Genomic DNA, 27,973 nt, shown 5'->3' with positions numbered 1-27,973 from the left:
TTAATATCAGGGTCAGTGCAATATGAAGGTTAGAATTAAAAAAGTTTCTAAAATATAGCTTTTATTAAAATCAAATCGAAATTTCTTTGTGAAAACTTAAAAACAGGGATACAATCATCCAGAGGTTACGCAAATAAATATTATTTACATTTCTATGGCATTGTTAAAGGTACACTTTCTTTGGATTCATCCCCGCTTTCCAAAAACTTATGGAAAATTAAAACAGTATCCAAATTCACAAAGGTCCTTACATAAATTACCCCTTAAAAAACGAATGTATTACACTGTTATAGCTAAATCACCAATATATCTCTTCGACACATCTTCATCAAACTCAATTTAAATGGAAGAAACTTTAGTTACACTAGTGTAATCAGACATTATTTTTTAAATCAAAAGGGGAACGGCTTTTGGAGCTCCTACATTGCATTTGGGTATTTGGATAATCTATAACAAAATAAAGAAATAATCAGATTTTTTTAACCATACTCAAATTTTGTAAAGTCGAGGGTAGATGTAATATCTACCCTCATAAGTATAGAATTTTTGTGCATATTATGATGGTAAATGGTTCAACACAGTTCATCTATTTAAACACTAAACAACATTAGAATTAATTCATAATTGAAAAATGAAGTTGTTTAACAAGCACAATTATACATTCAACCCAACACGCTAAACCATTTTACTAAAAAATATACACTACTAAATAGTGAGGCCTAAACTCCATGCTCTCAAGTCAAAATCTTGTCATGAGTATCGTCAAGAACTACACATAAGAACATTTTGTCAGTTCTTCAAATGGTCACTGACTAATAGCACAACAAATTTTTAAGCATTATACTTTAAGACAAACTTATAAGATATTTAAAAAAAAAACAATCTTTCAAATAGTTAAGGTAAGGGCCTTAAAGCCTAAGTACTCTATGACAAATAAGCGTATTTTCTGTGAATTCTAGACATATCAACTACACATAATATGAAATTCTTAAATATAAAACTTAAAAGCCAAACATTATAATGGTTTAAAATGACTTGCGTCCGAATTTTACATGAAAACTAATCAAATATTATTCCAAGTAACAACTTTCTACACAAAAAATCAACCAAATCTGACCAATAGGCTTTTAATAAAGAATAAATTCACACGGCACTTAGAGAGCTGTAAAAATATTTCTTAAGACTTTAAAATGTATTTGAGCTCTTTTTTTTAATAAAAACTTATATCTTAAATAAAAACTTAACCTAACTGAGGCACATTCATCTTATAAATTAAATTGGCACTTATAAATATGACTAAAATATTGGTCCCAAATATGCATCACAATTGGAAAATATTACATTAAAAACTTCTATAAAAGACAAAAGCAGCAAAACACAAGAAATTAAAAATCCATACAAAAAAATTAAAAGTGCCTTTCTGGTAATAACTAAAACCAAATGCGGTAGAAATTAAAACTTTCTGCATTTAGCACTAAACAAGCATTTAAAAAAAATCGAAACAAAAATGTGACTACCATGTCAATATCTAAAAAATCCTTATAATCGAGGTTAAAAAGTCACTTACCTAGTTCAAGAATCTTATCACATATTTTTTTATCAAAGAAACATAAACAAGATATAAAATTCTATACCATAGGAAGTTCTCACTTTTTTTCCTAAAAAAAATTACTTGGATCTAATAGCTCCAACATTTTGTTGAGTATTCAAATGACTGACAAAGTATACTACACTACTTCTAGAACTCTACATAGCGTAGTTTCTATTCACTAAGTAAACTAACTTATCACTTACTCCTTTAAGTCACTTATTCACATATTTGTTTCAGTTACCGTATTTCACTTAACTTATTTCAGTTCACTTATCTAATTCACATTAGTTCAAGTACACGTAAAAGTTTTCGGTGCCACAATATTTAGTGGCAAAAGCCTTGCCCGAGGGAGTAGGAGAAGAAAAGGCAATTTCCTGTCTGGTAAGAGCGATTCCATAGAGGAAAGATGCGCGTGCGCATTCCAGCATACGACCTGCTACGCCCCGTCTGCGGTACTTCGCGTGGGTCCATATTCTGGATACACCGCATCTGTAAATTGTTTTTAATTAGACATTTATTATTAGAAATCACATATACATCGCAAAACTATAACATATAATTTAAAAAGATATACAAAATAAGATATTCTAGGAATAGGCGGCGCGAAATACCTTCTTTGGTATTACATACAATTAAAAGATGATGCAAGGTGTATAACAAATACTTGTCTCATGACTTACTTGACAGGATATTCTTCGACGCTGCAGCAGTCAGGTTCTCCTGGAAGTAACTTGTAAGCTCTGGCTTTGGGTTCAACCACCAGACAACCCACGATTTGCTTCTTTTCAATGTACAGATAGGCCTGCAAATTTAAGGTTAATATGTAATACGAAATACAAAAGAAATGTTATATGGATCATAGCTAATGGGCTTTTCCTTCTATATGCGCATAACACTAGCTCGTACGACGATGGAAAGCTTGAGAAAACCGGCCTCAAACCTAAAAATCGATGGCGTGTGTCATGTCAGCTGATCAGCATATTATTTTTTAAAAAATAGTGCGTGTACCATTACCGTAATCATCACCGTAATTATGTACGCGCGTAAGAAGTTATACTTCTTTGGCTTTCTTTATTTTTTTTTAATATTAAATAATTCAAAATAAATATTTAGCGTTAATAATTTAACAATATTTAATATTTAGTATATTATTCAATTATTTATTAATCGCGTGTCGCACTCGGGAATTGCCACGGTAATGCTATTGCATAGCATTTTTTATTAACTTATGCAATTATAATTATTTATTTATGCAGTATTTTTGTTCTTTGATATTAATTCAATATACGACTCTACCAGACTCAGACTAACACGCCTATATAGTTTGTCTCACTCTAACGCACCTGCGCTACGTCACCGATCAAGTCAGACCGAAGTGAGACGCAGTATGCGTTCTGTCCCGCTCTAACGCGTATTGTAGAACGTTAATATTACGTCGATACGAAATATTACGTCATCGTTAGGTTTTTATTTTCGTTACGGAATTTCTCGATTCGGTCACCGCGTTTAAAGCCAAAGCGATTAAAATCTATACAATAGCTTAAAAGGCAATAATTTTTTCAGGTGTTGTTAAAAATATTATTTATACACATTACTCGGGCCATCAATAAATAAATACTTACTGTATATCCATGAGTTTCTCCTGGCAAATCTGAGCTGTATCCGAGTTGAGGATGGACCACCCTGTTGAGCACGGAGAGGACTTTCTTCCACCCCGTATCACCACCACGAACGCGAATAATACGACCTGTTTGTGTCTTTTCTACTATGTATTCGTCTTTCCAACCCTGAAATGTATAAAAAAAATTACACTACACACTTGGGTAGGTACGTCTGTTAGGAGTATCACTGCCACTTCTGCAAGCTACTTTTTGGTATATAATTGTGACACACACGAAGTGTTTATTATTACAAGGTCTAAAAATAGTTTAATGTTATAAAAAGAATTAGTTAAAGATCTAATCGTAAACTTTAGATTGGAAATAAAATAAAAATAAATCAGAGGCGCTACAACCCTTTTTGGGTCTGGACCTGAGATTTCTGAATATGTTTTATGATCGTTGTCAATATAATAGGCAAGTAGGTGGTCAGCGTTCTGTGCCTGACACACGCGGTCTACTTTTTGAGTCAAAGAAAAGCCGGTTTTCTTACAATGTTTTTCTTCACTGTTCGAGCGAATGTTAAAATATGTGCACATAAGGAAGTACGACAGGAATGAGAGTCGGACGTTGAAGCCACTTGGCCAACGCTGATCTGGATTGGATATTGGAAATAACAAATGTCAAATATATTTACAACATACACTTACATTAAATTTAAGTACATCGGTGGCATTGTGGTGAATAAGATGATCGTGCTCGTCTAATGGATCTCCGATCTGAAAATTATAAAATATTGTAAAAAACATATTATAATGCAATTATTAACATATTTTTAACTTCCATTTGTTAAAAGATAACAGTTAATTCCAATTATTGGATTTTTTTTGAGGTCTTTAATATGCAGGTAAAAACACTTTTAATCATAGTAAGACTAATACAATATTACTTAATAATAATAACAGTATATTGTAAATGTAAAGAACATCTTAACCTGAAGCATTATTGATGTGAATTTAAAGTTTTTAAAGAGATGGTGAAACATAAATCAATTTAAATTTATTTGGTGCAACAAAGTAATAATGCAACAATTTTGTGATAGTGTAATAATAATCAAATATGAATTACCTGGTATATAACGCCACATTCGCTGCACTGCGTGGCCCCAAATTTCTTCTGCCCCGCATCGATCACATACTGATCGATCCCAGTCTTTATAAATTTCTTCTTTTTATCCGGAGATTCTGTGAATCAAAAGGTTTTTTGTATGATTGTCATAGTCTTTTTATATAACGACAATAAATTCATATCTCAAATTCAAGATTCTCATCCACAAGATTTAAAAAATATTTGTCGAAGTTCACATTTACTACGGCCTAACCAATTGCAACAACTTTTTTTAGATTCTACCCTCATTTAGTTTTATAAACAATAAAATATAACACGTATAAATATCTAATGACAAACAACCTAACCAATTTGTTAAAGACACTGGAAGGAACTAGCGTTTAAGATACAGGCTAGGCCTAGTTTAATCGCTAGTGCATATAGAATTATTTTATGTACGAGGTTGACCAAAATTAATAGTGAGAACACAACGATTCGTTGCATATTGTATGTTTATAACCTTTAGAATGTAAGTACAAAATTTTCAAATTTTTCGTCAAATAAAGTTTTTTTTTTTTTAACTAACACTTAACACATTAGTGAACCGAGTCTACTTTTTTTTAAATAAATACACGCATTAAAAAAATTTACCTTTAGTCATATTTGTCAAAATTCCTGGATTAGGCTTTGTGAAGATTGGGAAGAGCTTCGTTGATTGATCTGCTTCAGCTGGTAATGACGAAGATGCTGATGAAAAAGTATACACACTTATATTATTAATAATAATATTTAATAAACGAAATACATATGAAAAGCTTGCATTTAAACTGATTGTCATGATTTTTAAGTATACTATGTATTTATTTTTTAAAACAACATGGGTATAACGGTCTGTGGGTTCACGTGTTAAGTGATATCATTGACACTGTTAAACATGAGAGTGCGTTGCCGACCTTTTATGAAATAAATACGTTACGAGTTATATAGCGCAGAATTGTCCCTGAATTGAATATCATATTTTAAATCCAGGAGAACGTACTATTCTTGTTAGTAAAAATGAAACTGAGATATGTACAAATCTAATAAACGTGCGGATTGAGTGCCAGCGCTCAATTTTTTTAATATGTTCAATTGATTGTGGAATGGCAAACATCCCAAAACAGACAAAAGAAACAGTCTGCTCCAATTACAATATATATATGTCACCGTAAAATTGTAAAAACCGTTAGATTGTAATCTATCTCGCGAGATTGTAAACTGTCGAAAGATTGTCAACTCAACATACTGCTTGCAATTTAACGTATTATTATTCGGTAGTTATATGAAATTGTTGGGAAGTAAAATTAATCTGTAATTGACCAAAGAAGTTTGAATGATAACTAAGTTAGTGTAGTACAATCTACCGAATACCGATAACCGATAGATTACAATCTAACGGTTTTTATAATTTCACGTTAACATATATATAGGTTAACTGACTGTGGAAAATATTGATTGAAAAAACAAAGAATTCTTCTGTAAATTAATGATTTTAATAAAATGTTAAAGCAGTATTGTATGCAAATAACCTTAATTGATTAAAATAAATGTTTTAATTTAATTGTTCAAGCAATTGTATGTTAATGTACTTTTTTATGATTCTAGTAAAATATAAAATTACGCAGATTGTAGCTTCCAAGCCCGAATCTAGCTAATATTACTGTTGAAATGTCTTTTGTCAATATTTTGTTGATGTTAATTACTCATTCACCTATACATTGAAAGATATTGATAGGAGCGATTGCTAAAGTATGAATTACATATAATAAATAATATTTCGATTGAGTTGCGTAATTATTTATTGAACCACAAACATTTTAACTTTACTTTTTAAATATTGTGTCTTCGCCAATTGATTATACGAGTATGCACAAATCGAATCTAAATTTTTGAAATTTGTTATAATACTTTTTATTACTACTATGTAGGTTAAGAAAATTTTAAAAACTATATATTTGATTGTTATGTATAGGGTTTAACAAACGATATAATTTAAAGATGATAGGTGTGAAATATTCACTATTTAATTGACAAAATATACAAAGCTACTAACTACTAGATAGAATCATAAGTCATTTTGGAACTTTTTGGAGATACCGTTATTTATTTTATTATAATATTGCTTATCAGAGCCGTGTTGGCCTAGTGGCTTCAGCCTGCGACTCTCATCCCTAAGGTCGTAGGTTCGATCCCCGGATGTGCACCAATAGAATTTCTTTCTATGTACGCATTTAACATTCGTTCGTACGGTGAAGGAAAACATCGTGAGGGAACCGGCTTGCTTTAAGCTCCAAAAATCGACAGCGTGTGTCAGGCACAGGAGGCTGATCACTAACTTGCCTATTAGATTGACAAATGATCATGAAACAGATTCAAAAATCTGAGACCTGGACCTAAAAAGGTTGTAGCCCAGAGTTTTTGTTTAATTTTGCTTGATATACTTACGCATTGTTTCCGTAGACGCCAACACTGCCTCAGCATTGATGTTATTTGATTCAGCCAATTTGAGTATTTGCTCATCAAGCATTTTTATCTCTCGCTCGATTTCATCTAAATCGGGTATTTCGTGCTGACCTGAAAAATATATTTTATACAAAATCTTTCATATTTCAAAGTAATCTATATTATTGGGTGCTATATATAAATCATAGACAATGTGTGGGTAATATGTGTAAAAAAGTAAATAATTACTCTTGACGTAATCACCGACCCCGACCCCGAAACCGACCCCCACCAACCCTACATAGTGCTTACGTAATAGGTACTTGAACGATCCCTATTTATATACTTTTTTCACATATTACCCACACATTGTCTATGCTTGAAAACGAAATGCATTTTCGAGTATTAATAACATTTATGTACTATTATTTTTGAGAGCTTTGCTTACTTTTGACAAGAGGACGAGGGGGGGGGGGGGGTAAATGGCCGTAAATCTGCTTACGTACTACTTGAATTTTGATCAACTGTTGCTAAACAAATGTTTACCATGAATACAAGGTTTTATTCTTATTTTTAAACGAGCTAATCTGATCACGGAGCGGAAAAGTCCATTAATAAAGAATCTTTTATTTACATCATGCTAGAATCATACATTAACACTGGTAACACCCTATCTGGGTTTGAACTTTGAAATATATAAAAAAAGAATAAGAAATGTATAAAAAGATAAGTCTATCTAAAGGCGTCTGGGGATGTTTTAAGGAAAGCCTACAGTAGAATAGAATTGGTGAAGCGTAATAACCATTTTTAGTGCGCCACATTTTTTGACATCTTTATTTTATAAATTTTTAATTATTATTTCACATATTTGGAAATTTTTAAATATTGACATTCATAAGTGGACATATGTACGCACAACGGACCTATTGAGAGTGTAAGTGCGGAAACTGAGTCCACCAACCAATAAGTGTACATTTAAATAACTAAATTTTGATACAATAATGGGTTCACTCATCTTAAGGACCTATCTGGTCGCCAAACTACAAAAAGTACATAGCTTATTTCCATTTTTTGTCATCGTTTCTTGAAGTAGAATGGAAAAAATATATGGTGGAGTAGAGTAGTTTATGTATCCATTTTGAAAGATCGATACACGATTTAAATAACTTCGCTCGTTAGAAAAAAAACCAAACATAGCCAATTTTTGACACTTCAATTTATGACGAAAATGTATATTGTACATGACTTCGAAATTTACACGATATATTTTATCGCAAGCCAAGTATTTCAGAAAAAAAATTGACAAAATTACATTAATTTAATGTTTTACACAACTAATAATTGTTATTACGGGCCGGCGTGCCTCATTGCTCAAGCTGAAAGCTCTCCCATTGCGCCCCGCAGTCCACCCCGAGACACTGACACAGTAATTTGTACTGGGATAGGGCCTTAAGGATGATTCACGGTACACCGTGTCGCGACCGGGCCGGGCCTCGGCCGGGACACGTCCACCGTGCGCCGGCCGGAACAGTGGTTCATGTTACACCGGGCTGTTTGGGTGTACGCACGTACGTGCTTGCACTACTATATCTGTTTTCGTCAGCTAGTGATTTCATCTGTCGATAGACTTGACGCTTAAGTAATTATGCAATTTTCACAATTTGAATTGGCAGCTATTGCAATTGCCATCGATGACGAAGTATTAATAGTTTTCCATATAATATTTTTGTATTTGTTATCTAAATACTTAGGATAACTCATGTCGTAAATAACAGGGTACTTGCGTACACATTCTAATAATTTTTCATCGTCCATTTTGCTGTTGAGCTGCAGACCTCACTAAGATTTGACGTTGGGTGCCCGGGCGCCTACGTTCATGTTACGACGTGTCGGGGCCGGACCGTGCCGGAGCCGGGAAACAATACCCACCGACATTACAACGCCGTGCCCCGGCCGAGTCCCGGCGGCGCACGGTAAGGGCACGGCCGAGCCACGGTCAGGCATGAATTACTTCATACAAAAGTATATCATTAATGTTAGACCGTGCCCCGGCCGGGGCTCGGCCCGGTCGAGACACGGTGTAGCGTGAATCATCCTTTAACCGTTAATCTCAAAAATATGATCGTAGGTTAAGCCTAGAAGACACAATTTGGAAATAGACACTTACCATGAACAACATTTCCATCAACAACGATATAGCCACCTTCAACTGGTAATAGACCGTCTGATATCACACCATGGCTGTCTATGTGAGATTCCATTACTGCATCACTCATTTGATCAGCTTGCAACTGATCATTTAGCTGAACTGCAGTTGCTTCTAACTGGGCTGTCGGTAATTTTTGACCTATTTCAAGGATCACGGGTTCATCTTGGGGTAATACACTGTTAACTGGTACAGCTATGACTGGTTCAAATATTGGGTTAGTCTCCTCGATAACAGTGCTGTTGAAGCAAGGAAGCTCTTTTCTATGAACCAGTTCATTTTCAGGCACCTCCTCTTCAGTCCACTGACTGAGTAATGCTTCGATTGTCTGTCTTTCTTTATCAAATGGATCTGTTTTGTCTGTAATTTTGTTTTTTCTTAGATTTTCTTATTAAAACAACAGTTAATATCTCAATATAATAATAATGGCTTCTGAATCAAAATGTTTGTTTATAAATAGTATAACTACGATAGGACTTTATGTGATGAATAGCGATATCTGACAATAGTGTTTATCATACGAATAAGTAATAAATAGCTAATTTGGAACTTATGTAGAACTTATCCGTACATTGTGAAACAGACCCTTATACTATTTATAAACAAACATTTTTAGTATTTTGACCCTAAGAGTATTTCTACTATTAGAACTAGTTTTACACATAAATTATACCTAAAGAATAAAGTCTAGTAAAATAATGATTTACCTAGTCCGGACCACTTAGGAAACATAAGTGAATTATGATTATTATTTACATAATGAATAATTTTATGTACTCTTAAAATTTAACTCTTATTTCACTAATCCAAATTTTAATGAAGTTTATGCTAATACTATATCAAATTATGGCAATGCAGAATACATCCTAGCTGTAGGATAACTAACTATAAAGCATGGATGAGACACACCATAAACAATATATCAGAGGGTTTAACACACACATGAAATGAAATTTCTCTTACCATGCTCCATTTCCTGTGATGTATCTTGTTGACTCATAGACTCATCTTTATTAGTTGATACAGTATTATTGGATACTAAGGATTTATTAATTCCCATCAAATTGGTTTTGGCAGCCATTTGCTTCTTTAAAGGCTTGGGCTTTCTAATTTTATGTCTTACGCCCATATTAATTTGGCCAGGCTTTCTTTTGTATCTGTTGGACTGGGGATGGAATGGTCTATGCTTATGAGTTGCTGTCACTTGTATAGCATGAGATATTTTTGTTGAAATACTAGGGTTTAACTCAGGGTTTGGTTTGCCATAGAATGATTTTGTGGAAAGAATTTCTTTAAGTCGCTCACTGTTAAAGAGAGAGAGACGGGCTTTGGGAGCAGTGCTAGGATCTAGACGTGGATACTTTGATACGGGGCCTGTATCAGTTTTGTCATCATAGTTTAATCGTTTGTAACTTTTTTCACTTTCACAAACAGACTCAGGGCTCTCTTGAACCTCAATTAGAGATCTGCGATGACTGAGTTTAGGTGGTGATGCCTTAGTTTCAGTAGTGTTATGAGGAGTTTTCATTATAAGAGATGGAGAGATATTACTAAAATCCATTTTAGTTAGACAAACTACTGCAGATTTTATTGGTGTAACATTTTTCTTTTGCTCCAATAAAACCCCTTTGAAGCTTTGCAATTTTGGTGTTAATTTCAGATTACGTTTGGAACGTCTTAAGGATTTTGTTGGAGTGTTCTCTTTAGCGTCTGAACCAGAATCTGAGTCAAAGTTTAGGTCTTTTAAAGAGCTACTGCAACTCTCTGTGTCAGCAATAAGACTGGCCAGGCTTTTTCGTGCCCGGCTAGAGGTAGATGAAGTTGTATGGACACTTGTACAAGAGTGACTAGATGATGGAGTTCCAGGGTGGTTTTGAAAGTGTGGAGTAACAGGTGTTGATGAGGATGTGCATTTTTCTGGACAGGAATAACGCGTTTGGTATTTTTTTAGTGTAAAGGGAGATTTCATAAAGTTCTTCAGATCTGTTGTTTGATTAAGCTTATGCGAGTGACTTCTAGTTCCACCTGCAAGGAAATTGTAGGAGTTGTAGAAATATCTTACTTAATATGAGAAATAAAAACATATATATAAATCAAACAATGCTATGTTCAGTATTAACATTAGATAAACTAATACCTAATAGTAATTTGCTACATATATGCCAATATCGAAATTGCTTTGGAATTACAACTCTGTGTACATATATATAAACGAATGTCTGTAAAGATAGAGACAAAAACACAAAATTAAATTGGTATTAGTATTTAGAACTCACGCCACAGAAACCTCTCAGGTGTTTTAGGGAAACTGGGATCATTTTCATCACAAGAGCTAGAGTCCAGAGTACTGATGATGCCTAGATCACAGTCATCGCTATCGCCTTCACTATCAACAACAGATAGCCTTCGATGCTTCGTCAATGACTCCTGCTTGGGAGGCGTTTCTGGCACAAAAAGACTCTTCTTTCGCTCCGACATTTTTGGCGTATGTGTATGAGGAAGGCGTGAAGAACGGCGAGGAGTTATAGCAGCCATAACGCATAAGTTTCAGTTAAAAACCACGCCAAGAAGTCACTTGTGTTTGCACCTGCCGTTCGCGCCTACTGGCAAAAACTTACTCCACTGTTAAGTTCAATAAACTTATGCATTGCCGGTAAAACTTATGAATTATCACGAAAACAAAAACAATAAACACAAATAATGAACAAAATCACTTAAAGGTGGCAATAGGCACAATTATTTCACTCTAAACAGCGCTCAAGTAAAAGCCACACAGCATTGTTCATACTTGTTTGGCGCGTAAACAAATGTCATGACAGAAAAAAAAAAAATGCCAACAATAAGCTCACACTCGACAGTGACAGCTGTTGCATGGGATATTGACGGAATCGCTCGTACGGGTACGCTCATGCCTCGTGGCTCGTACTTGAATATTTAAACACGATGTGTGAATGAAAATGAATATATTCTCTATTAAAAATTAGAAGATTGCATATTGAAATCAATTTATTTACTAGAGATAATTGAAATTTAAAATAAAATAATCTTCAATCTAATATAATCTAATTCTTTAAAAAGAAAATTGTGCAACATAAGTTTATTGGTATCCACTTGAAACTGGAACTATACCTAAGATTTCGTGTTTTTTAGTTTTACAATTTTTAATTGTAAGGACTCGTATCTTGGTTCCATGTTTGTCCAATTTCAATTCCAATATTCCAGGAAATAATTGATTTGTAGTCACTGACTCTGACTGAAATACTTATCAATTGTACTATAATAATTATTAAATTATGTACCTATAAGAATTAATATTTTTATTTCCTACTATTTCCAAAATGCATCCTTATCCTGAAAACCAGGTGACATAAAAAAGATAATTATATTTTTACTTAGTACTTATAAATTCAAAGGCATTTTCAGAAAGGTAAATATGGTAAATACAATCTTCATTATTAGATGTACCGCTAACCAAATAATTACTGTCGTGCCAACATAATATTTACTCTGTAGCAGAGATCCCAGTGTTCTTACACGTCTAAGTTTGTTTTAAACCTCTTTGGTTTTGCTAAGTAAGAAAGGATTTAATTTAATTTCCTTAATTTCTATATGAAAGTTATTCACATAATTATATTTCACGAATAACGTATATATAGCAAAAAAGTGTTCATAGCGACGCGAGTATTGTGATGTGAGAAGGGACAAATAGAGGTTAATAATTGTTTGAAACATCTAGATATTCAAAATGCGATATTAAAAACAAAATCTTTATGAAATTAATATTTTTAAATTAACCTGTTCAAGTGCTGCAACAAAAAATGAAAGCTACAAATTATCTGATGCGTGTCCATAAGGGCGTAGACCGGTCGAGTCACGCATCGTCGAAATGCATTTATTTTTATTAAGTAGCTTTGTATTGTAGATTTCGTAATTATTGCCTAGCCTTATGAATGAGGCTAACTACCTAACGGCAAGACTCAGAAATGAGACTCAGCTTCAGAGTGTCTCCCGTACCTACGTCAAAAGTGTATTGCGTTTTGACATAAGAGCGAAGTATAGCGAACTATGACTAGTTCGCTATAAACTTTTGTTTCTGAAACTCACCCTCACCACGGTCACGGGTATTTTTGTCATATTGCTACAATGTATTAAAAAATACAAATGTTGATGTTATATTAGATAGATACGTAAACTTTAAAATTAATCAATAAAGAATTCTGTGATCAAATTTCACTATTTTATTTCAGTTTACCCTTATGAGTTTCCTCTACTTTCCCGTATGTTATTATATATTACAAAAATACTCAGGTTTTCAGTTTAGCCTTCTATGTTCCTACTCGAATTGTATTCGCTTAAAATGTATTAAATCCCTAACAATTCCATTGCTAAACCAGGATTGTACAGAAAATATGCACATAATAAATTTTACAACAATTAATATGTATTCTATGTAAATGGCGCGGAAGAGAAGGGATCTGTGAAATATGAACGTATAAAAAATAATGTGTTAAATACAATGTTTGAATTAATTTTATTGCAGTTATGTAAAACCTATTATTATTGAATAACGCAAAACCGAGTGTATATGTTACTGTAAAGCTCGAACTACGGTTAATCTTAAGATTCAAGTGTAAGTCTTAGGATTTACCGACATGAGTTGGTAAATGTAAGAATTTCTGAAAATACGACGAATTTTTCGATTCAGACTACTAGGTTTTACCATTGTCAGCTGGTAGATGTTGGTTTTAGGAATAAAACAATGAGTAATTCTTAATTATTTAGTTTAATGAACTATTAGACAAAACAGGTACATAGTATTATAACGGTATCATATGATAGTAATAAGTACAAACTAATACCAACTTACTTAAATTATTTTGAAAAAACACATAACGTTTATATCTGAATATCTCACCTACATAAGGTACCTACCTAAAAAAAACATTTCACTTGTTACAACACGGATTGCTATTGTGGCATTTAGAATTACAAAGTAATCCTGATGATCTGCAGGTGAATTTTTTTGTTTTTCAACATTTACCGTGCCATTAATGTACCTAAATCCTAAGATTTACCAACGGAATGGTGGTAAGAGTTCGAATCGCAAACCTTTTAGGACATTTACCATTAGGAATTGGTAGATCTTAGGTTTTACTGGAATATCTTAGGATTTACTGCAGTTCGAGCTTTTACAGTAACATATAAATTGCCAAAGTTCCATACTAAAGTTATATCCCAAATGGTGTAAAGATTTGTCTCGATTGAATGATAAATCTTTTTTGATTCTCAGTATGATGAATATTTCGAATATTTCCTTCTTATCCTCATTTATGGCATCACAATACTGGAATACAGAAAATACAGGGTGTCTTGTTAACTGTTTCCCATAAGTTTTGTCTTTTAAAACCTACCTCCGAATTTATCATTTACAAATGTTTACAAAGAATAAGTAACAATGACAGTTCATTGTTACTTATTCTTTCTCTCCATATAATTTTTTGAAGTTATACTTCTTTAGGCGCGTTATGAAAAATTTATGAGTGAAATGATGTACCTAATGATGATGTAATCAAAAACTATTTTTAATAATGCCAAAGAAGTTTAACTTCTTACGCGTACAAAGTCAAAGTCAAAGTACACGCACCCTTTTTTTTTCTTTTCGTCCATGGCGCAGGCTTGTCTTTTGGCCATACCGCTTATGTCTGTCTTATAAGAAATATATCATGGTAAATAGGACGGGCGTAGGTTATATTTTCAAATCATAGTCGAAAAATGACATATTATACATACAAAGTCAAAAATATCAAAACTAAAATTAAATACATTTTTGACGTAAGGAAGTCAGATTTAAAGCTAAGCTTCATTTCGGAGAATTTGCATGAATTACGAATATTGTGATTTCTGACTTTAGCTTATGGATGCGAAATAGACAATTAGGTAACAACTAATACACAGAGTGAGTTCCATTAATCTTTATATTTATATATCAATTGTACGTTTGTATGTCACTGAACTCCCCTTAAACGACTGGACCGATTTCAATGAATTTTTTGTTTGGGTGGCGCCCTGGATGATTTAGATGCTCAAATCAGCCCGGCAGATGGCGCTGCAGACGATATCTAGATTATTTATCTCTAGAGCTAATAAATAACTGGTATATATATAAATTTTCTGTACATGTGTTCGTAATTAAACTCCTAAACGGCTGGATAGATTTTGAGGAAATTTTTGTGTATTCAAGTGGATTCGGGAATAATTTACATTATCAGAAAAAAAAATTTGTAAGACAATATTTATCGGATCCGCTAACGATTAGGTTTAAAGACTGACTTAACATAGAAAACTAAACTCGGACATAGCTGTAGTCAAAAGCTAATAGTCAAGGACGACATTTCGTAAGGGCCTCGTAGCCTAACGGTCTAATTAGGTGTGTGCTAGGTGAGGGGTATCGGGTTCGATTCCCACTCACAGTGCAAATTTATTTAACTTAAAATTTAGTTTTCTGCCTTTGGTAGGGTTGTACGTTACCGGCCGAGTGTTCAAACCATCCATGGCGGGCACGGTTGAATGTCTAAGGCATGCATCAAACTTTAGAAAGGAGATTTTGAGGTTTAGGATGTATGTAACAGTTTTGATGGAGATGGCATTTGCAAGTGGTTGGCAATTCAACATTCCTTTTTTGGGTGGAATGCCTTTGCCAACCCTGGGGGCCCATTAAGGGCGTGTGGAGGGCTGAGGTGTTTTAGTGGGTATCGTCCTCTGAATAGCAGAGGGCTTTGAGTAAACCCAGCCCTACAGTCCTCGCGTCAAGCTCGACATCCAAGCAGGCCTATGTAAGCGTTCACCTCATTAAAACCAAAAAAGAAGTAGGTGATAAAAACAACATGTTTATATTAGAATTGTAGATAGGAATTAATTACAAAGCGTACAGTTAATTACATTCTATTAATAGAAATTTCTGAAGGTAGTAACAGTTAAATTCATATTAAGGTGATGGTATTGTATATTTAGTACCAACAGAGGTGCGTCAGCTGAATTTCTAATGATTTGAATCACAGACTAAACACGACAAAGGGTCGTTGGCGTTTGTCAAAGTCAGTAGAAATTACTTGAGTAGAAACTCCTTTCATCTCCACATGTAAAATTTTATTAACAATCATAACAAACAAATATAAAATATACAGTGTTTAAAATTTAATTAAGCTGCATAAAACATAATTAAAAATTAATAAAAAGAAAATTTAAAAGTTTGGTCCTTGTAGCAGTGTACCTTTAACGCTAGCAGCATTTCCTCGCTGAATTGCGATACTTATTCGTTCAGCGAGGAAAGCTCTGGGGTCACCGGTACTATCTACCAGGCACCAACTTAAATCTTTAATTAGCGCCTGTGCACTTGTTAACCCCACGGCCCAAGAGTCTACTCCAAAGGGAATAAAATCGAAGTTGGAGTAAAGACTCTTATAGGTATTTGAGCCGTTTATTATTTTCCGCTTTCTTCTTCTAATATAATATTATGAAACAATGACGAAACGGAGTGGTAGGTATCATTTTTTATCTGGACAGTAATATGACTCCAATGACCCTTGGATTCGCCATTGCAACACGCTTCTTTCGATTTCCATTCCTCTCCCGGGGTTCTAAATATCCTTTTATTATTTTTCTTTATTTTCTTCTTTCTATTTTAGGAAATAATGGCCCAACTGAAAATCTGTATGAAATAGCTTATTTATTGAGAATATCTATATATTAAACTCTACGCTCCAATCGTTTCAGCGCGGTGAATCCGCGGGGCATAAAGGAATAAACATAACGAACCATTTCGATACATAAGATTGTTTGTTAATTCTGTTACAGTATGTAATATAACAAATAGTAGGTATACAAAAATAGGTTAGCCATTCAAGAAATGTGTCACAGTAATCTGAGAGGTAGGCGTCCATCTTGGATTAACGACCCAATGAACCAATGAGAGAGAGCAGAGGCGGCGCGCTCGTTGTTTTATAAACATTCCTAATTTAAACTTGGAACTGATTTGCGCGGCATCAAACACAACAAAATCGTTAAACACTTCAAAAAAAAAAACTTAGCTGTAAACAAAATAAAATATGTTGGAATTCACATCGTGTAAGCAAGAATAAAAAAACTTCTCAAGTAATGGTAAAGTTTTTTATCGCATTCCTCCTAATACGTGTCACATAATTAGTGAACTATTACTAGCACCTAATTAGACAGTTGCCTTATTGTTAATTAGTATTGACTATTGACATCAATATCGTAGGTGTCGCCAAGAATACGACCGGGACCACACTAGATGTCAATATGTATATGTATGGAATGACCACGTGACCAAGCGTGAGTTAATGTCATAAATTTACACCTGAAAGATTCTAATGTATGCAGTTCTGTAATTTCTTAAAATAATAGAACATCCAGCAGCAGCGGGACAACCTTTGATCATAAATATTCTAACGAAACTTTATAATAACGTGATTAATTTAATATTAATATTAAGCGTCATTACAATTATATAAAACAATCAAAAAAAGTGCAAGACAAATCTTTTAACTAAAGTGCTCTTACATCTCTTTCTACCAAATTGTGTTTACGCTATGATGAAAAGAGAGAATAAGTACTAAGTTGGAACGGTTCCATCACACTGATTTTTAATGATTAAATGTATCGAATCTTTATTATTTGAACCTCAGGCCTCACGTGAAGCACATAAACAAAGACATAAGCTTTATAAATGACCGACAGGATTTAACTCCTGTACATAAGAAATACAACTTCATTACATTGATTTAAGGTGTATTATACGATAGGCATAAATAGTGTACCTATGGTGATTCAGTCCTATAAGATTTGTTATAGTTTACAAATTCGGTAATATTTTGTATCCAGTATGTTGAAGTCAAATATGAACCTGTTAAGGTACTTGGTGGTACATGGAGTACTGACCTAATTGAAACTTGTATATATATCGATTTATTAATATCAACCTCAAAACTAGATAGCAATAGATGTGACCGCTCAGGTGTGAACTGATATCAATATATCAGAAAGAATTATCTCCAGAGATAGGCAGATAATCCCTCCCGTAACTAACAGAGGTTAGCCTCCACGAGTTCACTATCAAGGTACCTAAACAAGTTACAATTGATGTCATACACCGACACGTTAAGTCTAAAAATGATGTAGGTAGCATGTAAACTTAGCATTTTATTGTTGTTTCACACTAAAAATCGGCGTGACGTGATATCTCATCAATGATAGCGCGCGGTTTGGCAACGCCGCACTCACCTGGCGTTTACCTGCGCAGTGTCAACAGGGGGGCAAGCTTGCGGAACGTCAGTCGATCTAGCGATAGCGACGGGTACGGCCGCGTTGACCTGTCTCCAATATTATTTACTAATAAATAACCTAATCAACAGTTCTATCCAACAATTCAGACAATCGGCGAACGTGATTTTAATGCATTAAAGCCATTCGTGGAACATTTCGAGTTTAAACACGACAACGCGTCCCAAAAAGTCAAAACCAGCCATCCAGTCAGTCCGAAATTTCAATAATCGTACTTCAGACAGTGAATTTTGTGATGTGAATTTGCAGATTTGTGAAACGGAAACAGCTTACGTAGACATAGCGGTAAACGCCGCACGCAACTTCTTGGTTTACATTGAGTAACCGACAACAGTCAGGTTTCTTGAGTAACTCGATTTTTGGATGTTAACGTCGTAAAGACTTAACCCGTTAGTCAATTAGTATGCAAGTGTGAAGCGTCTCTTTGACTCGTGTTAGGTTAGGAGAACTGTTGTGTTGCTGTAACTCATTGCATGGCGCGATGATTAGCGGAGGCTGGGTGTGCGCACTCCACGTGCGGACAGCAGGACTTGGAGGTGCTGCCCTTGGCTCTGATGAGGAGGAGATCGTTTACTTGGCTTATGTACTCATTGATGTCCAGACGAATCAGGTAGGTTCTGCATACTTATATTATGACTGTGATGAACCTTTATTTGAAGTATGAACTATAAAGGTCCAAGAAGAAGTATCTTCGTTAATTGTAGACGCTACCTACATCTTTATTTTTACAGAAAACGTATAAAATGTGTATTATCTGTAACGGCATTGAGATTTGCAGTAGAAACAATCAATTCAATAGTATGAAAAAGTCTTTATATCCATAGGTTCACAGACTATAAGAATACTTAAGTATATTGTCATGTATAATTTGTATTAAGGTATGTACAGACACGGCAATCATAGAAATTCGCGCATAAAAGACAAGACAACACGTCCGGAACGCATTCAATGCCAATGATGCAAGACGTTCATTTACTCGACTATTGAAGGAGAGTTATGTTGTTTAAGTACATTTGTTTGGTGTCGATCCATGAGCCTGGATAAACGTCAATGTTATTTTTTACTTACTATGTACAGTTTTTAATTGCACCAATGCGTCAATGTGAATTTTTCCCATATTATATTTAAATTAACTACAACTTTTAAGTAAAGTCGACTTTGACCTGACGTGAAAGTCTCTGTATGTGTGTAAACAATTTATTCCTTACCTAACTCAAACGGATGCTCCTCAAAGCATAATATTAAAATTAAATAGATCTGTATCGTTTAATTAAATAAAGGCGATTAAGTTGCGTGTGAGCATAACATTTCCGCATTAATATTATTATTTTTTGTAGTATTATAGTATCTATGGTGATGGTGAAAATTTTTATAATGAAATGATTTTTTTTGCTATGATATAAAACAGAACAGACTTATATTCCGTAAGTGTTATTTTAAAAGCACACAGCGCGCTCACGTATGATAAAGAGAAATAGGGATGTTGTTGTCGGTCATATAGATATCTATAGTTATATCTATAGATATATATAGTTCGCCTGCAATATGCAGGTAGACTATATCTATAATAAATTAAATAGGCTACTTAATATCTACCCGCTCACCACCTACAATCTAATAATACGATTAAAGGACTGGCTTATGAACACACCTTGCGCAGTGTTGGAGATGCTTCTGAGACCAAATATGTAGTTTCACATTTCATTCACTCACTCACTCACTCATTCACTCACATGCACCCAACCACACACTCATGCACTCGGGCGAAAAAAACAATACTTTAAAAAAAATGTAATTAAATTATATTTTTTTATTTATTTTAAGTAATGTATAATTAAGTTGTTTACGGAAGAGCTGGGAACCCTGATACAGGTAATTTTTTAAAAGGGTTCCCAAATCTTACACATTATAATTAATTGTTGCCAAATAAACACATTTTTATTTATTTATATTACAATAGTAGGTTTAATTAATTAAAACGGTTTAAATAGTTTTTAGTTACACACCTCTACACATGAGCTAAAGCTGTCGGAAGCAAATACCATTTTTATCACGAGTTCTTTGTCTCTTTATTGTTAAGGGAGCAACGGATTCCCAGACCCGTTTTATAAAAAGTTCAAGACCTGTTTGAGACGATCACCTGTTAGACACCGTAGCTCAATGCTTTCAAAGGTTGGGGGTTGTAAATAAAACTGTCATTGGCTAGAATTATTCGTGGAAAGTAGAAAAAATAGCGTCGTTATATGCAAAATATTACGCAATTTTTTAAAGAATTAAAATTGTGATAGGTACTAGTCGTAGTATATCTATATTTTTAATGGAGAATTTAAATTATGATACTAAAATACCTTTGGAAAAAAAATATTATCTTCCAGGTATACTATATTAATAATAACATCGGCATACTCAACACACAACTAACAAGAAACACACTTACAATGAAATCAAGCAATATAAATCTTAAAAATGAAATAAAAAGGTTGTGGAGTGTGGAACCTTAACAAAGTATCAGTAATTTTGTCCACCACGGGAATAATCCCAAAACAGTTACACGTATCTATCAAATAAACTATCGAAATCCATTTATATCATCCTTCAAGTGCAAAATACGGCAAGAATAACCCGCAAATTTCTACAAGATTATTCCATTAAAAACTGTGTTCATTGGCTTAGGCCTGTGTGCAAGTGTATCAGGATTGATTGATTCGATCCCGAGTTAAAGTAAACACTTACCAAACATAATAATAATTTATTAATTTAAGATCATACCCGCAGTTTTAGTTAGAGTTAGTAACAATTGAATTCATTAATATAAGATAGAAGCGAACGTACCAGCTGCCCACTGAAGTATTTGCGAACCTTAGGGTCCTTCAAGATGACCGTACCAATTCTTAAAAGGCCGGCAATCACTTGCGAGCCTTCTGGCAATGTGAGTGTCCATGGGCGGCAGTATCATTTAACATCAGGTGAGCCTCCTGCCCGTTTGCCTCCAGTTTCATAAAATTTCTGATATCAAATTTCAAATCATTTAGATCAACACTTCTTCGTGTATCTATTCCAAAATCGTTAATAGGATCAACTACTTATTCCGTAAAGTACTAACTGGATATATACGCAGTGTATTGTCAACATTATGCACATGTATTAAATATCAAAATGCTATACATCTATATCCTACATTGCAGGCCTCAAGGCCCAGGTTGGAAAAAAACTCGAAAGTCAATGTTACATTTAAATATTTACACTGCTTTGCTGCATAAAATAATTTTAAATTTGTTTTTGTATAATATTTTAGTGTTACAGTTTTAATTGGTTTCTATCCTCCGCGGTTTACAGATAAACGCATATGAATAAGTCCTAATAGTTATTTATTTATAGCCTTATATCAGAAATACAAAACATATACATTTTAGTTACTGTTTTTCTTAATCTACGATAACCGATTCTGTGTGCTTACGGCCAAAGGCCTACCCCATTGTCCCCCATTTTTCCTTATTGTATACGAATCTTGTCCAGGTCTTAGTCTGTCCAGCCATTTCCATGATTTCATCGGCTTACCTCTGTTTCTTTTATGGCCTCTTGGTTGCTATAATGTTATAATTTTGCACCATTTATCTGCTCATCTTATGGTATGTTGAATTAAATATTATTTATGAATTCCGTATCACCTCGACGTCCGTCGTTCCACAACTGAGCGTTTATTAAGGAAGTTTTTGCCGCCACTACTATGTGGAACCAGCTGCCCGCTGAAGTATTTCCGAACCAATTCGACATGAGGTCCTTCAAGATCAGCGTACCAATTCTTGAAAGACCGGCAACGCACTTGCGAGCCTTTTGGCAATGTAAGTGTCCATGTATCGCTTAACATCAGGTGATCCTCCTGCCCGTTTGCCTCCTATTACATAAAAAAAGACGCAAAAGTGTGTCGCAATAGGTTACTCAAGCATGTATTAATTAAAACGCAAACCACCAATACTTTTAAAATGGTGTTTAAAAAGGGTTTAAGTATGTAAATGTTTTAACCCGGAAACGAAAGGTCAAGCTTGAATAGTAATTTGTACATAAATTATAGTGTAAGGAAAACTACTGGAGCACTAATAATTACAGGAATAATTAGTTGTTACACTGTATTTAGTTCAAATGTAAGTTCAGACTATAGATTATTATCTATACATTATAGCGCAAATTCAATACATACGGCATTCAGCTACATATTGAAAAGTTATGTGCAATTTTGCGCAAATAATTGAAAGTAAAGAAGAAAAATAGATGTTCTGGAAATGAGGTTTTGGAAGCGCATCATCTGTCCACACTAAGATGGTTATAGGTAAAAAGTCTTTCCACACTGTTGCATCCAGCGACTTTTTGGACATGTTACCAAACTCATCGTCACTGACACAGTGAGGCCGATCTCCTACTCGCTGGTTCAGTCAAGTAAAGGCCCTTACAGGTGTTACCATCGACCAGGCGGCTTGCCAAAGACAGGGGAGATCAGTATTATAAGCCCTACTAGAATGGGAATTCGGCCCCGCATAATATTCAGAGTGGAGATTTAGCGCAAGATAGACTTACAGAAGTCATATAGGCTTTCAAAAGTGACAGTTTGTAAGTTCTGAATATAGTCTGTAAATACTGATGTGCCTCATAGCCTAGCGGTCTTATTAAGTGGCAGCTAGGTTAGGGGTACCGGGTTCGATTCCCGGTTCGAGGGCAAGTTTTAATTTAATTTAAAATTTGTTCTCGGCCTTTGGGAGGGTTGTGCGGTACCGGGCGAGTGCCTAAACTGTACATGGAGGACATGGTCGAATTTCTAAGGCAAAAAGCACGAATTATAAAAATATTATACTTGACGCTGGCTAATGCACAAACCGTTCCGGAGCCATAAAAAAAATACTGTTGTCATAGTAACGAAAGACGAAAAACGCGTTTCGCTTGATTGTCATTGGCCAAACGATGTTCATCTTCTATCTATAGGACGAATCTTGCCAAGCCAATGGCGCCATCGTTTCGTCTTTTGTTTCCATCGCGGCCAAGAGGAGGCCATTTTGGCGTTCTGGCGTTTACTATATCTTCAAGCCAAAACTGTATTGCTTTGAATAGTTCGTCATTGTGTTAATTTGGTTTATGGAATTGTACTCTTATGAATATTTTTTTTTATTATATGCCCAAGTTTCGTGGGTATTTCTAACATTCCGAGCGTTGAGAGTGACTTTGCTCCTTAGTATTAATTTCATACGGGTAAATAACCAGGTTCCGTAAATGAAATTCAATTAGATGAAATAACAGACGATAAAAGACTTAACTGTAAACAGATTCGTCGTCCAGCTGATGACATGACGCGTACTTTTTAAAGTAACTGTGCTAGCGCTGAATTGTAAGTTCTCCAATTAATGTTATTTTACGAAGAAATATTAACGTTCAATTAGACAAATATGGTAACAAAACATTTCGACAGACGTTTAAAAGTATAATACAGATTGTCAGCTATATATATAAGCGTGTGAATACAGATTGTATATATGTATATCTATTATGTAAAGATTACCTAAGAATAAACTATTTGACAGGATGAAAAATAACGTGTTATTCATGGTAATAGAATATGGCTTTAAAACTTGTTATGGAGTAAAATTATTTGTATATTAATGTATAAAAAAGCCATAGTTAAGTAGTCAGTCACGTGACACATAACGGTCACAGATTAGGCGATCGATGATTTCTGTAAATAATGTCTTGCCTGTCTGATCCTAATATCTTGCTGTTTTTTTTTCGTCGAAGGCTGTTTGTGATCGATATATGTGTATTTTAAGACTGATAATAATTAATACGTGAAAAACTTGTTTACGTGTTGACATGGGATCGGCGCCATCTTGTCTAAGGAAACGTTTTGGCGGGTTATTGAAATAAAAGTTTTATTTAAAATTTACAAATCAATACTTAACAGAATCAAACAACAATTTGTGTAGGTTTTATAGTCACTGATCATCTGAAATTGTTATTTAAATCTTGTCAAATAGCCCATTAATTACGTTGTTGCAAACATAGACTCAATATAAGAAAAAAATATTTACGCGGTAAACACGATCAGCTTGACATAAATGTCATCTTTATGACAGGTCTGGAAACATTTTAAGTTACCGTATGAAACTATAGTATGTGCGCTGTAGCAGGGTGCGTGTGACAGTTGCTTAATTTTTCGTTTCACTCTTGAAAGTTGCCGCGATTTACAAATTATGACTTAGTATTTCAGCTGTACCACATTACACGTACGCAGTATATTAAATAATTAATAACTGTAGTAACTTAAAATTAACCCAGCCAGAATGTTCTAGTCTAGAAACAAAAAACGTGTGTTTTTTATCACATTGGAACGGGTTTTCTCGTAAAGAAATCATTATTTTGGTTTAAATAAACACGACTCTGAAAACCACTACGCCATGACAGACAATGCAACATGTCGGTGAAACAGAGCAAGGGCCAACTAGCGACCCAGACTGTTTTACGACGACAGATATTCAGGGTGTCGGATTTTTGTGACGGTGTGCGCGCGCATCGTAAAAATTTACTCTCATCATTTTTCCCTAACGCGCCAAAAGAAGTATAACTTCAAAAATCAAGCAACTGTCAACCGCACCATGCTACAGCGCACATAGTATAGCTTATCTAGGTATCTATATATGGTATGCTATCTATATTAGGTATGGTATCATTTGTGTGTTATTAGAATTACTTTGGTTTGGGGTTTTGTTTACCATCCCGCACTGCAAGCATCTATCCATCTCAGTATTTTTATAGTGGGGCAGGCATCTCAAAAAATATGTTCTTCGAAAGGTAATTTCTGAATAATTTTGAATAAAGAATTGAGCTAGCTATAGATTTTCCCATACCTACCTTAAATTAAAACGTTCCCAGACCTGTCATAAAGGTGACATTTATGTCAAGTCTAGATTGTGCCTTACCTTTTGGCATACCAGTTTTAATTTCGAAACGTCATGCCTCAGTAATTACACAGCTTCCGTATTTGTCTCGAATTTCTTGTGACACATACGCCGATAAAATCAGATTTTTTGAATCCAAATCTGACAAAAACAAATAATACTTCGCATTTTAATAAAGGAAGTTACACAAATAGAAACACGTAACAATTTAACAGTTTTAATAAAAAAGCTAAACTAGTTGTAGACACGCTTTTAACACCCCCCTATAAAGCCCCCCAATTAGACGTCCTTGTGTGTTGCTTCATTAAACGAAGGTTTCACTAAATGTGAGGGGTCTTAGCGGAAAATTTACCTCGCTATAACTATGTAGTGTATGAGCGCTATTCGCACCTGTCCGCGGAAATTACTGTGTATAAACCCAAATCTACGCCGCAATATCACATAGTGGTACTATGATCACTAGTAATATTGTAATGGTTTTTAGTTAATAGTAAAAGCGTCTTTATTGCTTTTAAAGGGCCGTTAATGTATTACGTAAGCAGATTTACTGCAATTTATCCCCCCTTCTTGTCAGCAAAAGTAAGCAAAGCTCTGAAAAATAGTACATAAACGTATTAATTTTTTTGTGGGAATCGAAAATGCATGAAACCTCGAAAATGCATTTCGTTTTCAAGCATAGACAATGTGTGGGTAATATCTGTAAAAAGGAAATATTTATCTACTGTTGGCGTAATCAACAAATAAGAAATTCAAAGAAACTGGCTCTATCCCTCTGTAGGGACTATCTTGGCTCGAGTAAGGCAAAAGATCGATGCCTTTGAGATGTGGTGCTGGCGGCGAATGCTCACAATACCGTGGACCCAACTCCGCATATGGATTCCTCTGTCTACCATATGCCTACATCGAATCATATCTTATTTCAGCCATGCAATGCGCAGAGGCGATGAGAACTTGGGGAAACTGATCGTGGTTGGTAACACAGAAGGCAAAAGATCACGTGGCTACCAACCCGACCAAGTGAAAGACTCATCGTCTTCAAAACTTTACAGCGAGAGAACGCTGGACAGGAACCGGTGGAAACAGATAGTTCGCTACAGATGCTTCCTTGGTGACTGCTGCCGATTGAGTATAATAAATCATAAAATTAAAGGGCATATGCAGTCTATTGCAATGTAAGCATAAGAATAGTGCATATGTTATAACTTATAACAAATATATTTTGTAAAACAAGAACTCTAGAGCATTGTACATATTTATCTAGCATTGCAAACAGCGAGTGTAAAAGATATACCACGTTCCAGTAATTCTAAAGATAAGGAGAGATATTATGATGTCTTAAGTATTTAAACCGATTATTAATTTTTAAATGTTTCCATTAATTAATTTAACATTAATGATATAATATATTGAACACGAATTACCTGCATAATTCGGTAATGTTTCGGGTTTTATCTATGACACTACGTATTTAATTATGAAGATATTGATATTATCCACCTCTCCAAAGAAGTGAGGAAATATTTGAAGAGGCGGGAAGGCTTCGTTTAGCAGTAATAATTAAGTTTTTTCTTTGAAATATAATGTATTAATTGTCGTTTGTTTAATGTTAGATTTCTTTTTTTTCTTTTGGTCTTATGTTTTCTGTTTGATATATATTGTTTATCTATGTAATCTGTTTTGGCTTTGTTTATTTTTTAAGTGTTTTGTTTTATCATATGTATGTTTTTTTTTAGCCAGCGTCAAGTATAGGATTTTTTATAATTCGTGCTTGTCTTTAGAAATTCGACCGTGTCCTCCATGTACGGTTTAGGCACTCGCCCGGTACCGCACAACCCTCCCAAAGGCCGAGAACAAATTTAAATTAAAAATTAAGTTTGTCCTCGAACCGGTAATCGAACCCGGTACTCCTCACCTAGCTGCCACTTAATAAGACCGCTAGGCTACGAGGCCCCCCATATGTACCTACTATGTTAGTTATAAGCGTTGTCGTTATGACTAAAGGACTTTGCGTTGACCTAAAAAAAGCGGCATGTCCAAAATCCAATGTCACCTGTGTATAATCTCCTGTCTATAAGCATACAGTATTTACAATATTCTTAACATACATATTAATAAATAGAAAATTTAAAATTTAAAAAGTGTGGTCCCCGTGGCAGTGTTTTAGATTTCCTCGCTGTTTTTTTTTTTTATTAGAACGGGGGGCAAACGGGCAGGCTCACCTGATGTTAAGTGATACCGCCGCCCATGGACACTCTCAATGCCAGAGGGCTCGCGAGTGCGTTGCCGGCCTTTTAAGAAATTGTAAGCTCTTATCTTGAAGGACCCTAAGTCGAATTGGTTCGGAAATACTTCAGTGGTCAGCTGGTTTCACATAGTGGTTTTGCGCGGCAAAAACTGCCTTAAAAAACGCTCAATTGTGGAACGGCGGACGTAGAGGTGATACGGGTGGAATTTCGTATTCTGTATTGCGATACTTATTCATTGAGCGAGAAAACCAGCTCTAGGGTCACCGGTACTATCTTTAATTAGCCGCTGTGTGATCCCCACGGCCCAAAAGCTTCAAAATATTAATAACTAGCAAACTCGGCGAACTCCGTTTCGCCACCAGATGGCTTCGTTTTATGTAACATTCGTTTGGTGATCCCGCTTTTCTGTTGAAGTTTTTCCTGAATTTTCTTTGCTATAAACCTCA

At 34.6% G+C, this 27,973-nt stretch overlaps 2 protein-coding genes across 4 annotated transcripts in view; one reads left to right on the top strand and one right to left on the bottom strand.

Moving 5' to 3' along the window:
* Positions 1-44: 44 nt before the first annotated feature.
* On the bottom strand, positions 45-11,796 carry LOC125050521 (N-acetyltransferase ESCO2). Its single transcript, XM_047650420.1, has 10 exons — positions 11,260-11,796; positions 9,947-11,008; positions 8,945-9,343; positions 6,781-6,909; positions 4,948-5,043; positions 4,318-4,433; positions 3,900-3,968; positions 3,214-3,378; positions 2,272-2,393; positions 45-2,080 (listed from the first exon to the last, which is right to left on the bottom strand). Exons 1-10 carry the CDS (start codon positions 11,516-11,518, stop codon positions 1,876-1,878), a joined length of 2,622 nt encoding a protein of 873 aa, XP_047506376.1. The 5' UTR covers positions 11,519-11,796; the 3' UTR covers positions 45-1,875.
* A 6,525-nt stretch (positions 11,797-18,321) lies between these two features.
* Positions 18,322-27,973, top strand: part of LOC125050462 (RNA-binding protein fusilli) — an 80,430-nt gene continuing 70,778 nt past the window's right edge. The window contains exon 1 of one of the 3 annotated variants that reach the window (XM_047650343.1): positions 18,322-18,953. In XM_047650343.1, the coding sequence (XP_047506299.1) occupies positions 18,825-18,953 (129 nt within the window). In that variant the 5' untranslated portion in view covers positions 18,322-18,824. The remainder of the gene's footprint in view (positions 18,954-27,973) is intronic. The other 2 variants (XM_047650344.1, XM_047650345.1) reach the window with 2 other exon arrangements.

The sequence above is a fragment of the Pieris napi genome, chromosome 6, assembly GCF_905475465.1.
Source record: "Pieris napi chromosome 6, ilPieNapi1.2, whole genome shotgun sequence".
Taxonomy (NCBI): Eukaryota; Metazoa; Arthropoda; class Insecta; order Lepidoptera; family Pieridae; genus Pieris; species Pieris napi.
The sequence above is the reverse complement of the archived record's forward strand: the minus strand, read 5'-3'. Positions and strand labels throughout refer to the sequence as shown.

What these genes read in the sequence shown, in the direction of transcription:
- LOC125050521 (XM_047650420.1), bottom strand. Translation starts at nt 11,518, where the DNA reads ATGGCTGCTATAACTCCTCGCCGTTCTTCACGCCTTCCTCATACACAT. An exon ending in AATGTGGCGTTATATACCAG is followed by an intron (nt 3,969 to 4,317) that starts GTAATTCATATT and finishes TATAATTTTCAG; the next exon opens with ATCGGAGATCCATTAGACGA. An exon ending in GAGAAACTCATGGATATACA is followed by an intron (nt 2,394 to 3,213) that starts GTAAGTATTTAT and finishes TTAAATTTGCAG; the next exon opens with GCCTATCTGTACATTGAAAA.